The sequence below is a fragment of the Carcharodon carcharias genome, chromosome 3 (genome assembly GCF_017639515.1).
Source record: "Carcharodon carcharias isolate sCarCar2 chromosome 3, sCarCar2.pri, whole genome shotgun sequence".
Lineage (NCBI taxonomy): Eukaryota > Metazoa > Chordata > Chondrichthyes > Lamniformes > Lamnidae > Carcharodon > Carcharodon carcharias.
The window spans coordinates 65,457,922-65,471,393 of NC_054469.1; the positions used below are offsets into that span (position 1 = coordinate 65,457,922).

At 47.2% G+C, this 13,472-nt stretch overlaps 1 protein-coding gene across 1 annotated transcript in view; it reads left to right on the forward strand.

The window, feature by feature from the left end:
- Positions 1-13,472, forward strand: part of cubn (cubilin (intrinsic factor-cobalamin receptor)) — a 457,032-nt gene that overhangs the window by 61,961 nt on the left and 381,599 nt on the right. The window contains 3 exon segments of the mRNA XM_041183948.1: positions 3,652-3,776; positions 4,868-5,086; positions 5,956-6,154. Of these exon segments, the coding sequence (XP_041039882.1) occupies positions 3,652-3,776; positions 4,868-5,086; positions 5,956-6,154 (543 nt within the window).

Sequence of the window (13,472 nt, forward strand, 5' to 3'; positions counted from 1 at the left end):
TTCCTTGAAAGTGACAATGATGACGATGAGGCCCTTGCACTGGCCAGACGAGGCAGGCATGCTCGGGAGGCCCTCATAGCTGCTAGATTTATGGAGGATGATGACGACATGCGGTGAGGAGATGCCAATGGATTCTCACATTGCATCTGTGAACATTTGACTCCAGTCTGGCTTATGGCAGCGCACATATCTTCTATGATAATGCTCCTGTCATTGAGGCACAGTGGAAGCCCTAATAGCCACTCGATTGCAGGAGGATAGTGACAATATGCAGTGAGGACACTCCATAGATCTTCACATAACCTCTGAGAATGTCTGACTCCTGTCTGGCTGAGGGCAGTTCGCATGCGCTCTGTGATCATGATCATATCATGGAGACACAGCCATGAAACTTTAACTTCTGACCCTTTGTTCACCTTCAGCATCTGAACCCTTCAGGAGCACAGCATCACTGGTCACAGATGCTGAAGAGATGGGGGCCAGCCCCACCTTAAAGGTGCTGAGAGCACGCAGAGAGAATGATGGAACTCTGTGATTCCTGCCCATGACATTCCGGCAGCAATGACAAACACCATCGAGGTGCAGGCATCAGCAATGTGTCCAGGGAGTGTGAGGCCGGGCCATCACTTCGGCCTGAAGGCTGCACAAAGCACCAGGTAGAGGCCCTGACCTGAGACACCTGTCTTTATCTTGTGCAGAAAGATTTCATATCTGAGTAACATGAACACTGCTCATCAGAGCAAGGAGCCACAGGCAGGGAGACATTCTTGGAAGTTTATTTACAATAGTGAACATTATGTACAAGTGATTAACACCCGTGCCCAGGCTTGTACAACTACATCTTCTTAATTTTCCTAACCCTGCTGCTACATCTTTGTGCTCCGCAGACATCCACAGCGGAGCTGGAAGCAGCCTGCTGATTGCTACACTCTGTTGTCTGTGACATCCTTAGCAGGTCTTCTCTGGGGGTCTAAGACCTGGAGGATCCTGGCTTGCTTTTGGGGTCCTGCTGTGTGGCAGTGGCACCCTCCTTGGCCTGTGGAGCTGGAGCAGCTGAGGTCCCCTGGCTGACTGCTTGAGGAGAAATGGTAGCTGGAGTGAGATCGGGCTGCCCTGCATCTTTCTCACATACACATTGTTAGAAGCCAACTATGGCATCACCGGTGGAATTCAGCCTGCTCTGCCATGCAGGAGCAACATCCTGGACCAAATTCTCCATGGCTGCTGCCATCCTACCAGTATTGACCTTGGCACATTTGCAAGCTGGCGCTATCACCTCAGCCTGAAGACAGACGGATTCCTCCATCTTGCCTTGCAACCTGAGGAGTGCAGCAGACATCCCTTCCTGATGGTCCCGAGCTTGCCTTTGCAGCTCCAGTAATTGTGACATGATCGAGTCCAGAGGCTCATCATCTGACTTGGACTCAGCAAATTTCTGGTTCCCAACAATCCTCCGAGTGCCGGACACATGGGAATTCCCTACTGCCGCCTGCTATGGATCAGAAAGTGCGTTGCGCTCACCAGATTGTGATCCCGAGGCCTGTGTTGCTGCACTGGTGGAGGGTGAGTGTGAGTGCTGTGATGGGTCTTCAGGGAGATTTTCAACAGATTCCTCTTCTGAGCTTCCTTCAAGGCTTGCTTAGGCCTTGGGTTGTGGACCCCGTCAGCTGTTTCCTGGAAGTGCCTGCGAAAGCAAGGGGAGATAACTAGTGCATGGCAGCGGCCTGTGAAACAGGACACATCACTCATGGCATGGTTGTCTGATGGATGTTGCATTATAGGTTCCTCACTTGGTAGAGCACCGCCGACCTCACTGTCAGCACAGGACCGGTCCAGATCGTCACAGGCCAGCTGGATGGCTGTGTTAGTTAAATCCGTGAGGACTTTGATTTCAGGCATCCCTCCATCAGTCTGTGACCTCTCCCACTTGTTGTGTGCCAGCTTGCCCTGCATGAATAGAGGTGGAGGAAGTGTAAGCAGGATGCCTGCCAGGCCAAATGATAAGTATGCCTGGCATGTGTGGGCATTGGGTGGTCCCATGGATGGGATGAGGACAGTGAAGGTGTGTGTGAGAGTGAATGGTTATGTCCCTTGAGCTGGCAGTGAGTGAGGGCCCTGTGGATGTGTGAGGGGTTTGTAAGTGTGTGCGTTGAGAGTGATGAAAAGAGTGACTTAGCCTGGTGGGATGGAGGAGATCATTCATTCTTTTTCAGCACTGGGTGGCTGTCCTCTTTTGCAGGGCATTGGTGCTGCCACCTCCTCCCAAACTGGATTGGTGATGTTGCTGCCCATCCTGCAACCAGAGTGGGGGGTAGAGGACATCATGGTGGGCCTCCACTGCATCCAAAAGATGCTTGAGGGGCTTGTCATTAAACCTGGGCCACAGTCTTCTTACCTTTTGCGGCCATGTCTTCCATGCAGCAGTCCTGAGCTGGAAGCACTGAGAGGTGTGCGCGTGGCTGCACTTTAAATATGGCGCCCGATGTGATGAAGTGGTGCAGTGATTGCCTGGTGGGTGAATGACAGCCCGCCCACCATGGAAATGACACGTTTCCCAGGAATGCATAGTTAATGCAGTGGGATTGGGATAATACAGCATGAGAAGCCGGTGCAAATCTGGGATAATTCTGCCCAAGGTTTTGAGTAAATGGCTGTCATCCATCTAATGAACATGGCCGAGCCAGTGCAGACATTGTATGCCAATGGAATTAGCATGCTCCAGGACCACAGAGTTGATGATCTTTCCCTGTTGAGCCATGCTGAGGATATGCCTGAGACAGGAAAGATGGAAACTGTTCAGCCTGCCTGGAATACGTTGTCCAGGTCTCACTACTATAGAGAAGTGCACTAAGGATGCAGGCTTGCTAGTCTCGTAGTTTGATGTTCTCAGTCACATTTTTTGCTCTCTTATTCAGCTTGGACATAATAGCTGCAGCTTTTGTGATGCATGTATTGATTTCAGCATCAAGTGACAGATTGCTGGTGAGTCCCTCCGTATGTTGAATTGGCCACTTGGTCACAATCTGTGGAACGCACAATTCTCCGCTACAAGGACACCTGCAAGCGAGATACAAAGATGGTGCACATGGACACAGATAATTGGGAGACAGTCACTGACAGCATGACCACTGGAGACTGACTGTTTTGAGGGGCATTGAAAGAGACAAGGAGAAACAGACAGCCCCTTTGGCTGTGAAGAAGTCCCAGAGAAAACAGAGGCCACTTTATTAGCCCACTTTCTTCATCTGTAGCTAATGCAGCAGAGATTGCCATGTCAGGGTGGAGTGGGGGGCCAGGGTGGGCAGGGCATGGGGGGAGAGTAGGAAATACCCCAGCGGTGGTGGGAGGAGGCCCTTAAGTGGTCAATAGGGCCTCAATTGGCCCATTGGCTGTCCGATGCCTTGCCTGCCAGGTGGGTGGGGGTGATTAGGCACCAGGCATGGTGTTGCTGCCATGCTGATCAATTTTATGCTCCTTGCCTGCCACCCTGCCCCCGGGGGGCTGCAAAGCCCAGCCATTCTTATCTGGGGCTTTAATATACTTATAACATAGATATGGTCCAATAAAATTTACAATGCATCAATTATTGATTACTTTATACATGGTTGATATGAAATAGAGTACTGACATTCCCTCATGTTTCTATCTCAGGTTATTATCTTCCTACTTGCACTTGTCCTCCTGATTATGCTGGGAATGGCTATGGGCCCATTGGCTGTGTTCCTCTCAGTGATGTCTGTCAACAAAACAAACCCTGTGTGAATGGGCAGTGTTTGGTAAGTTCTAATTATGCAAAGAGTCTTTATTTGTTGATATCTTCTTCAGCAATATAATGGAAGAAACTTAATTGAATGATTTGCTCTTTTTTTAAATGAAGCATGGAGAGCATTGCACATGAATACAGAAAACATTAAAAGGATTCATTCTGCAGGCATCCAGCTATTTTCTTTTTAATGTATTTGTTTTTCAATTTTAAAAAAATATATAATCGAGGTACATATAGGACCATGATATGCAGTTCTGTGTATATGAGGCACCATGACATACATGGGTGTGTGGTCTTGGAAGTGGCTAAATAATGGCTTCATTTTACTCTTAATGCAGAAAAGCCCTGTACAGGTTGAGAGCTTGAAGGTAACACCTAAGATTTGTGTGGTTGCCACTCTTCTCGCCTCAGGTTGATCCCACACAAAAGGGTGGCAGTAAAAGGAGAATTCTGAGCCCAAATGGTTTTGTGCATTTTTACCTTAAGTTTAAAAAAAAGTTGTCCCAGAATATTTTATAGCAATTTTATTCTGCAGAAGAACATTTACATTTACAGTTTTTTTCACAGTGAGATGTTTATAAAGCTAGTTCTGCAGTTATCCTGTGAATAGAGCTTAATAGAGTGAATAGAGTTTTCTGGAAGAAATCTATAAAACATATCTGGGATTTAGTTTTAATAAGTGCAGGAAAAAAATGAAATACATCCTGGGGAGTGTTTCCAATCAAAGCATATCTTGGGGTTTAGGTGTTAATGGTGAACAATTCAAATTCCATTACTGTCTTAGAACATGACTCAGTGCCTCCAAAAGGAAAACAAAAGAGAAAATTGGCGGTAATAAACATACATTTATAAACAAAGCAATTTTCTAGTGCACAACGTTACATGCAGACCAGGAATTTCCTTGCAGCTGCCACTGTTCCACTGCATAACTTCACCAGAAATGCAGCAGAAATTCTCTTTATGTTTGTCGATGGAGGCTTGCCACATATACTGTGACGTTAGGACAATGGAGTGCGAGCAGCTGCAAAGAATTTCCCAGCAATAGTATTTTGTTCACAGGAATTTACCAAGTTTCTTGTCCTGACCCTTTGCTTTCTACAGGCCACGATTTCAGGTTATGAGTGCATTTGTGATCCAGGATGGACTAACACCAACTGTACTCAGAATATTAATGAGTGTGCCAGCAACCCCTGCCAGAATGGTGGAACCTGTATTGATGGCGTCAATAGCTACTCTTGTACTTGCACTGCAGACTGGACAGGCCCACAGTGCCAGATAGCACAGCAAGGTAAATCAATGAGTGACTGTGACTATCGTGTGGTTAGAGGGAGCGCAGGAGACTAACTGTCTGTTTTTGTAATTAGTTGTGGTAAATGTGGCACACATTGCATAAAAACATAAGCATTAGATTTTATTGCTTTTCAGACAAATATGGTGGTCTCGGCTTACTGACTCTATCTGGTGGACTGGGGACAGAGAAAGCTAGAAAAGTGTTCACGGACAAGCATCATCGCATCCCCACCCCCTTTTTTTCCTGTAAGGTTAACCTAGGGCCATATTATGTGTCTGCCCATTAGCAGTGCAATCATAAGCCATATTCAAGTGAAGGAAACATGGTGGGGGAGGTGGGGGTGTTCCCAGGAAAGTAGAGGCGGGTCTGGTTGGTTATGGGGAGTTAGATATAAAAATGGTGTCAGGTCAGGTCGGAATCTCAACACCATCCTATACTTTTCTGGGTTTCACTGAGACGGGGTGAACAGGGAACCTGCTTGGATCTGTCGAGTAAGTTATTAAGGTAATTAAAAAGCCAATTCGAAACTGCTTTAATCCTCAGTGCATTTCTCAGCCAGAGAAACAGTTTCTTGACCTGTTAGCCACCCGCCAAGGTAACTAAGGTACGTGCACAACAGGAAGAGCTTCTTCAGTGAAACTGACAAGCTGGGAAAGCTTTGATCAATAACATTGAAGAGCTCCGGACATGGCCATTGAGAGATTGCTGATCAAAGCACTTCTCTCAGAAAGTGCTTTCATTGTTTGACAATCCACTGTTTGACAGAGTTGATAAACTTAGACCGGCATATTTTTCTGAACAGCAATAAAGTTGCCAATGCCCTGGAAGGCACTTCATCTGTCTCACATTTTACTTGCCTCAGCTGTAATTCTCTGCTGCCAGCCTTCACTACGGTAAGGCAGCAGCTTATGCAGCTGCACCATGCACCTCTGATGAGGCACAAGATGAGAGCAACACTATCGCCAAGAACACCAGGAACAGCACCAGCAGTTGCACCAGTTGCATTCTCCTCAGCTCCATGTCCCACCAGAGCGCAGAGGTAATGGATGCCAGTATTCAGCTGGGAGAAAGCAAAACCCCCAACCCAGAGGCTACAGGTAGAGGATCAGTTCATTTGACATGTCTGAGCACTGGTGCCTCAGGAGGCTCAAGTTCTCATGTCAGGTCACTGCTGATACCTGCAGCTTTCATCCCTGGGAGCAGGTGGGCTGCACGGTGGATAGCCAATAAGGCTCCTGTCATAGGGAATCCCACTCCCCGGGTCTCTGCCTCTTCCCAAGCTTGTGTGCTCTCTTCTCCTGCATGGAGAGAAAACAGGAAAGTGTGAGTGTTTGTAATGGCTTGGATGGAGAGGAGGGAAGGACAACAACATTTGTGGAGATTGATTGTGAAGCATGGATGTAAGATGTAAATAGGCTGAGGGTGACTGCGAGTGTTGGCTGCTCAGATCAGGATGTAAGGTGCCTGGTTAGAGAGGAATGAGTGAAGCTGCAAGGTGTATTAGCCTGAGGAGTGCTTTGCAGGAGAATGCTGAACACGTCAGAGTGTGGGCTTGGCAACTGAAAGGGGTGTACCACTCACTTGTCATGCTCTCTTGAGGTCCAGGATCCTTTTGATGCACTATCTCCAGGTTAAAGGGACTACACTCCTTGCTGCTGATTTATTTGGCTACTTCCATCCACACCTCTGTGTTTGTAGAGGTTATCTTCTGCCTCCCTTCCTTGGCAGAGCTCATCTCATTGCAATCCCTCAGTTCCTGCAGGTAAGAATGAAAGACCCAGGAATCAGCCTTCTCAAGTCTCTTCTCCATTCCTGTGGTAGCTGCAGCTTCAAAATCCAAGTTCTAGTGAGCCCTTATAACCCAAGTCATGGCCCCTTTAATTTAGAAATCCATTCTTTAGCAGAATGGATGTGTCATCCCTGATTAGTTGGGGAATCTGAAGGCTTTCCATTGACAATGCCGTGGCTCGACAATGCACTCTCCTTCACCATTCGAAGTCCCGACTGCAAATAATCCTGTTTCAGCAGGAACTAAGACCAGAAGATACCCACCTTGGTCATTGCTGTGTTTCCCACCATTTGTACTTTTAGAACATTAGGTATCAGGTTTGCTTGTTAGCTCTAGGTGCTCAGAATTTCAAGGTCGCCAGAGGGAGAGTCTGAGGCTTATTTGCAAAAGATGCCTGTGTACAGACTAAGTGCTGCAGCAGAAATGTTTTTTAAAGCACAATTTTTCAGACGCCTCAGAGGCTGTTTTATTCTTCTGCCCTGCGGGACATACCACAACAGGTCTTGCGCCCCAGCTCCATTTGGGACCCAAAGGTTATTGCAGTCAGGGAACATCTCCATGATGAGCAGATGTCCTGGTATGCTCCCAATCAGAAAGTCTAGGCCAATTATCTAACCTCTTGAAATTTTATCTCTTGTATAAATTGACCATTAAAATCATTCTTCTAATCTAAAAGTCAGCCTGTTTATCTCTTGCCGCAAGTTACATATTAATCAATACTTATTCTGCATTTAAATTAAAATTTCCCTTTTATTTATGTTTTAAAGAAGCAATTTCCTATTTTTATATAATTTCTAAGGCGGGTGGTGCATGTGTTCACCACTGTGAATAACATTTGAGAAAGAACAGTTTAAACAAACTAAGATATCACTAAAATACAACCTGAACACTGACCGACTGTGTGTAGCTAAACTTAAAACTTGAGTGTTATGTCGTAACCAGCTCTGCCTATGCTAATTTATTTTTACACAGCTCATGCTATTCATGGCATTCTAGCTTCTTCACATACTGCACAACAGACTGAGGTGGCCTTAAAACAGAAAATACCAGAAATACAGAGGTAGTTTGTCAGTATCTATTGGGTCTCCTAATATTGACTGAACTAATGTGCTTCTGGTTCAAGTTTCCAACATTCCGTAATTTTCTCTTATATCTGCACCGAGCTAGTTATTTGGTTTATTATCTGAGAAGATTTTGCAATTATTAGAATGGATAATGACAAAACAGGGTTGCGTTTTGTAGGACTATCAGTTCAACAGTTGGAGTCTATTGAACAAGATTTATTGTCTTGGTGTTTTCTGGCACTAAGGATTTTAACTAGGGGTGAGAGGTGAGTACACGTCTGGCAGGGCAAATGGCAAAATTTCCCCAACTTGTCAGTGTGAAGCTCACATCATTTTAAACCCTAGGGCTATTACAATATTTCCAGACTAACTCCTGCCTGAGTCGAGGAGAGGAAGGTCCAGCTATGTTTGGGAGAAGAAGATGTACTGGGGGTGGGAGACGAAAGTCTAGGATCGACTGGGAAAGGAAGAGGTGTCAGAGTGGCATGAGGTTGGGAGGGAAGGAATGAAGGCGTCAGGATGGAGTGAGGTTGGAAAGGGGAATAAAGTTGTCAAATGGGGGGAGGCTGGGAGGCAGGGAGGGAATACGGAGGGAGGAGGGAGTAACGGGAGAAGACAACAACTGGGGTGTTAGGTATTGGGAGGGTGTAAGGTGTAAGGGAAGGGGTTTGGTGGGAGGAAGGAGTGCAGAGAGGGGAGGGAGTTCGTGGGGAGGAAGGAGTGTGAAGAAGAGAGGAAATAACTCTGGAGGAAGAAGTAAGGGTGCCTGAAGGAGTCAGGAAGGGGCAAGGAGTGATGCTGGAGGAAGAAGCAAGGCTGGAGGAAAGATGACAAAGGCGGGGGTGGGGGGGGGGTCCGGGGGGGGTGGAAGGGGTTCTGGGGAGGAAGGGGTCCAGAGTGGGGAGATGTCTAGGTGAACGTGCAAGGGAGGGCTCTGATGAGTCGATGACTGCCTCCGGGGGAGCGAACTGAGGGTGGGCATGATACGAGGGAACGGTGAGAATGACTGAGGGCAGAATGAGGCGGGGAGGGTGGGAGGGTGAAAGGGTTTGGCGCTAACAGTGGAAGGGACGACAAGGGTGGCTGGTGGGAAATCGGAGGCAGACACGGACCCTGGGGGTGGGAAGGAGGAATTCGGTGAGGTGAATGTGGATGGGGATGGGTTTTTCGGGAAGGAAGGAAATGTACACTTTCACCTGAACATCTCCCGAAGGAAAAGGGTTGTGGCTGTTAGGTCATGGAGGGGAGTTGGAAAGTGATGCCAGGGGGGTCAACAGTGATGGCGGAAAGGAACTGGGTGATTTGGGGAGGGGAAAAGATGGGGGAGCTGACAAAAGAGTGAATCCAGACCATGCTGTCCAAATTGTAAGTGAAACGACAGTCGTGGTGGGCGAGATCAGGTGCTGCATGGGAGTGTGATCATTGGGTGGAGGAGAAGCAGGTTAGCTCAGATGAATAACTGAAAGCGAACCCCAGCAGGCAGCATTCAAAATGCTCAGGACATTGAGGTGGGTGTGATACGTGAAGGATCTGCGTGCGTGGGAGAGTGCTTGCATGAGTCTTCAAAAGGCCCTGCCACACACACACACACACACACACACACACACAGTTCTCCCTCCAGAATCACTCATGGGCCAGCTGCTCCCTTTGCAGTGACAGAGGATGAGGTTGTGGGGGTCACAGGCGAAGGTGACTCGGAGGGATCAGACAGCCTCTGAGATTCCTGAGTGGATGACCCAGGGCTGTCCAGCTGCCGCTCCTCTTTTCTTCGGGTAACCTTGTGACCCAGCCTAAGACTCTTCAAGGGGAAGGAGCACCTGGAGGGACATTGAGGTGCCCCATTTCCCTCTCATGTTGTCAATGCTGGAACTCACCATGGCTCCTGTGATGGAGTGCTGGTCTGCACATATCTCTGCATTCTGCTGGACTAGGGTCTCCAAGGTGTCTGCCATCCTCCCCATGGAGACCTCCATACACACTCATGTGGGCACCACTTCATCAGAGAGCAGGTGGACGCACTCCTCTGACTCACATGCCACTCTTTTCAGGACTTTCAACAGCTTTACGTGATGTTCTCAGGCAGTGACCACCAGATTGTGAACCTGAGCCTGCTCTAGATCTAGGTCCCACCGAGGTGTGTGTCTACGCTGGCGCAGGGTTGAGTAAGCGCTGTGATGGGTCTTCCAGGCTGCTTATTTCCAGACCTTCAATGGAGGAGGTGTCCTATTAGCTGGAGACGTGGATGGAGCTGAGGGACTGGCTGGCTGAGCTCCCTGTGAACCAAAGTAACGATAAGTAGTGCATGGTAGCAGAGTCAAAAACAGCACAGAGAGCACTCATCTTTGCATTGAGAGTGGGATGATGTGGTGCAGGATCCTCATGAGGTTTCCACCGCCGACCTCACTGTTACCGCAGGCACAGTCCATGTCCTCACCAATCAGCGTGATGGCCTGCTCCTCAAAGTGAGTGAGGGGCCTAATGTGGGTCACTCCACCCCCAGTCCTGGACCTCTTCCTGCTGATGTGAGCATGCTTCTCCTGCATGAAAACAGATGGAGAGAGTCTGAGCAGGACAAATGGCACTGTGTGGAATGTTTATGTGATGAGCGGAGCCATGGACAGGATGAGGGCGCAAGCTCCAGAGGATATTAGCCTGATGTGCGGGTGGGTGTGAGAGTTAGTCACTTGAGGTGTGAGATCCCTGAGGATGAATAGTGGACTTGAGTGTTTGAGTTGAGAGTAATGAGAAGAGTTACCCTGATGGAATGGATGAGGCCATTCATCCTATAGCGGCACTGGATGGCTGTCCTCTTTTGCAAGGCACTGGCCCTGACCACTGCTGCAACCACCTCCCATGCTGGATTAGTGATGAACCTATCCATCCTGTGGCCACAGCAGGTTAGAGGACATCACGGCGGGCCTCCACAGCATTCAAAAGGTGCTCGAGGGATGTGTCACTGGAGTGGGAGGCTGCAGAGTTGTTGTCTTTTGGGGCCATCTTGTCTTCCATACCGCAGTCCTGGGCTGGAAGCACTGAAAGGCATGCACGCGGCTGCACTTTAAATGTGGCGCCCAGTATGATGAAGCGGCAAGATGATGGCGTGGTGGGCGAATGACAACCCATCCACCATAGAAATGGCATGTTTCCCAGGAATGCATATTTAATACGGCAGGTTTGGGACGATATGTCATGAAAAGCCGCCATTGCAGTCGGCGGGTAAAACTGCCCGTAGCTTCCTATGCTGGCAAATATATATACTCTCTATGGCATTAATATCCTTTCTATATTGGAGCATTCAAAATTGTATCTTGTATATTAGTTGTGGTTGAATCAATTATTGTACCAATATTTTGATTATTTCTTTACTCTTTCACTCTATGCCCTTTTTTATATAACTAAAGTTACTGCTTCTGTTTTTGCATCCATTATCACATACATTGGCCCAAATCTTCCGATTAGGATTGGAACCTCCGTTTCTGATCCTAGTCAGACAATAAAGTGCCCACTTACCTTTGTCCGATTTTTCTGGGCAATCTTCTGATGGAGAATCCTTTCAAACTGACTCAGTACAGGAAATCTTGGAGGGAGCAGCGGAGAGAATCGACACAAAAGCCACACTTTCTACAGTAAGTAAAGAATTTAAATGTCCCAAAGCTTCTTTGAAAAGCTTTGGAGAGAAGGTAAGTGGGTAAGGGGATAGTGTGGGCGAGGGGGTAAGATGGGTAAGGGGGATGGCGTTGGGGGTAGTATATTAGCATGGATAGAGGATTGGCTAACTAATAGAAATCAGAGAATTGGGATAAGGGAGACATTTTTGGGATAGCAACCTGTTAACTAGTGGAGGGTCTCAAGGATCAGTGCAGAGGCCTCAATTATTTACAATATAAATTTTTGACTTAGATGAGGGAAGTGAATGTACTATCGCCAAGTTTATGGATGACACAAAAGTAAGTGGGAAGACAAGTGCTGCAGATGATACAAGGAGCCTACAGAAGGACATAGACAGGTTAAGTGAATGGGCAAAAACTTGGCAGCTGGAATATAATATGGGAAAATGTGAGGTTATGCACTTTGGCAGGAAGAATAGAGAAGCTGAATATTATTTAAATGGAGAAAGACTGCAGAAGGCTGCAGCACAGAGGGATTTGGGAGACCTTGTGCATGAATCCCAAAAAGCTAATTTACAAGTTCAACAGGCAATAGGGAAGACAAATGGAATAAAAACAAAAATAGCTGGAAAAAACTCAGCAGGTCTGACAGCATCTGTGGAGAGGAACACAGTTAATGTTTCGAGTCTGTATGATTCTGCATCAGTTCTGATTAAGAGTCATACAAATTCGAAACATTAACTATATTCCTCTCCGCAGATGCTGTCAGACCTGCTGAGTTTTTCCAGCTATTTTTGTTTTTGTTTCAAATTTCCAGTATCCGCAGTATTTTGCTTTTCTCTTAACGCAAATGGAATGTTGACCTTTATTTCAAAGGGAATAGAGTATAAAAACAGTGAAGTCTTGCCAAAACTATAAAAGGCACTTGTTAGATCACAGCTGGAATACTGTGAATAGTTTTGGTCCCCTTATTTAGTGAAAGATATACTGGAATTGGAGGCAGTCCAGAGAAGGTTCACTAGGTTAATCCTGGGTATGGAGGGATTTTCTAATGAGGAGAGGTTGAGAAAGTTGGGCCTGTACTCATTGGTTTAGAAGAATGAGAGGCGACCTTATTGAAACATATAAGATTCTTAGGGGCTGACAGGGTCGATGCTGAGAGGTTGTTTCCCCTTGTGGGAAAGTCTAGGACCATAGAGCATAATCTCAGAGTAAGGGGACACCCATTTAAAACAGAGATGAGGAGGAACTTCTTCTCTCAGAGGGTAGTCAATCTGTGGAATTCTTCACCCCAGAGGGCTGTAGAGGCTGGGTCATTAAGTATATTCAAGGCTGAGATAGAAAGATTTTTAATCAGTAAGGGAATCAAGGGTTATGGGGAAAAGGCAGGAAAGTGGAGTTGAGGATTATCAGATTAGCCATGATCTCATTGAATGGCGGAGCAGACTCGATGGGCTGAATGGCCTACTTCTGCTCCTATGTCTTATGGCCTTATGGGAGGGTGGGTAAGGTAAGGGGGTAGAGTGGCAGCTTGATAGGGTCATGATGTCGGGTCAGGTTATGTTGGAGGATGCCGGGGGTCAGGGGAGCAGTCGGGGGTCGAGGGGCGGGTTGTTGGGGTTGTGTGGAAGGGGGGGGGGGGCGGGGTTGTTACTCAGGTGTTAGACTAGATTTTTCTCTGTCTAACATTTGGATACCTATCCAGGTAAGTAAGTTAGAACTGTGCAAAGTCTCTGACTCTAACTAGGAGTTGGAGACGTTTTAGGAGGATCCCAGGGAGTGAGGAATTATTCATTGGAAGTTAAAACTTTCCAGGCAATTCCCATGAGGTCTTTGTGTTGGGACTTCCAAGGGGTCCCGTAGTGTATCTTGGGTGCTACATCTGGTCTCCAACTATCCAGAAACTAGAAGATCTGGACCATTGTTTTTTTGTTCTCTGGCAAATAGAATTATC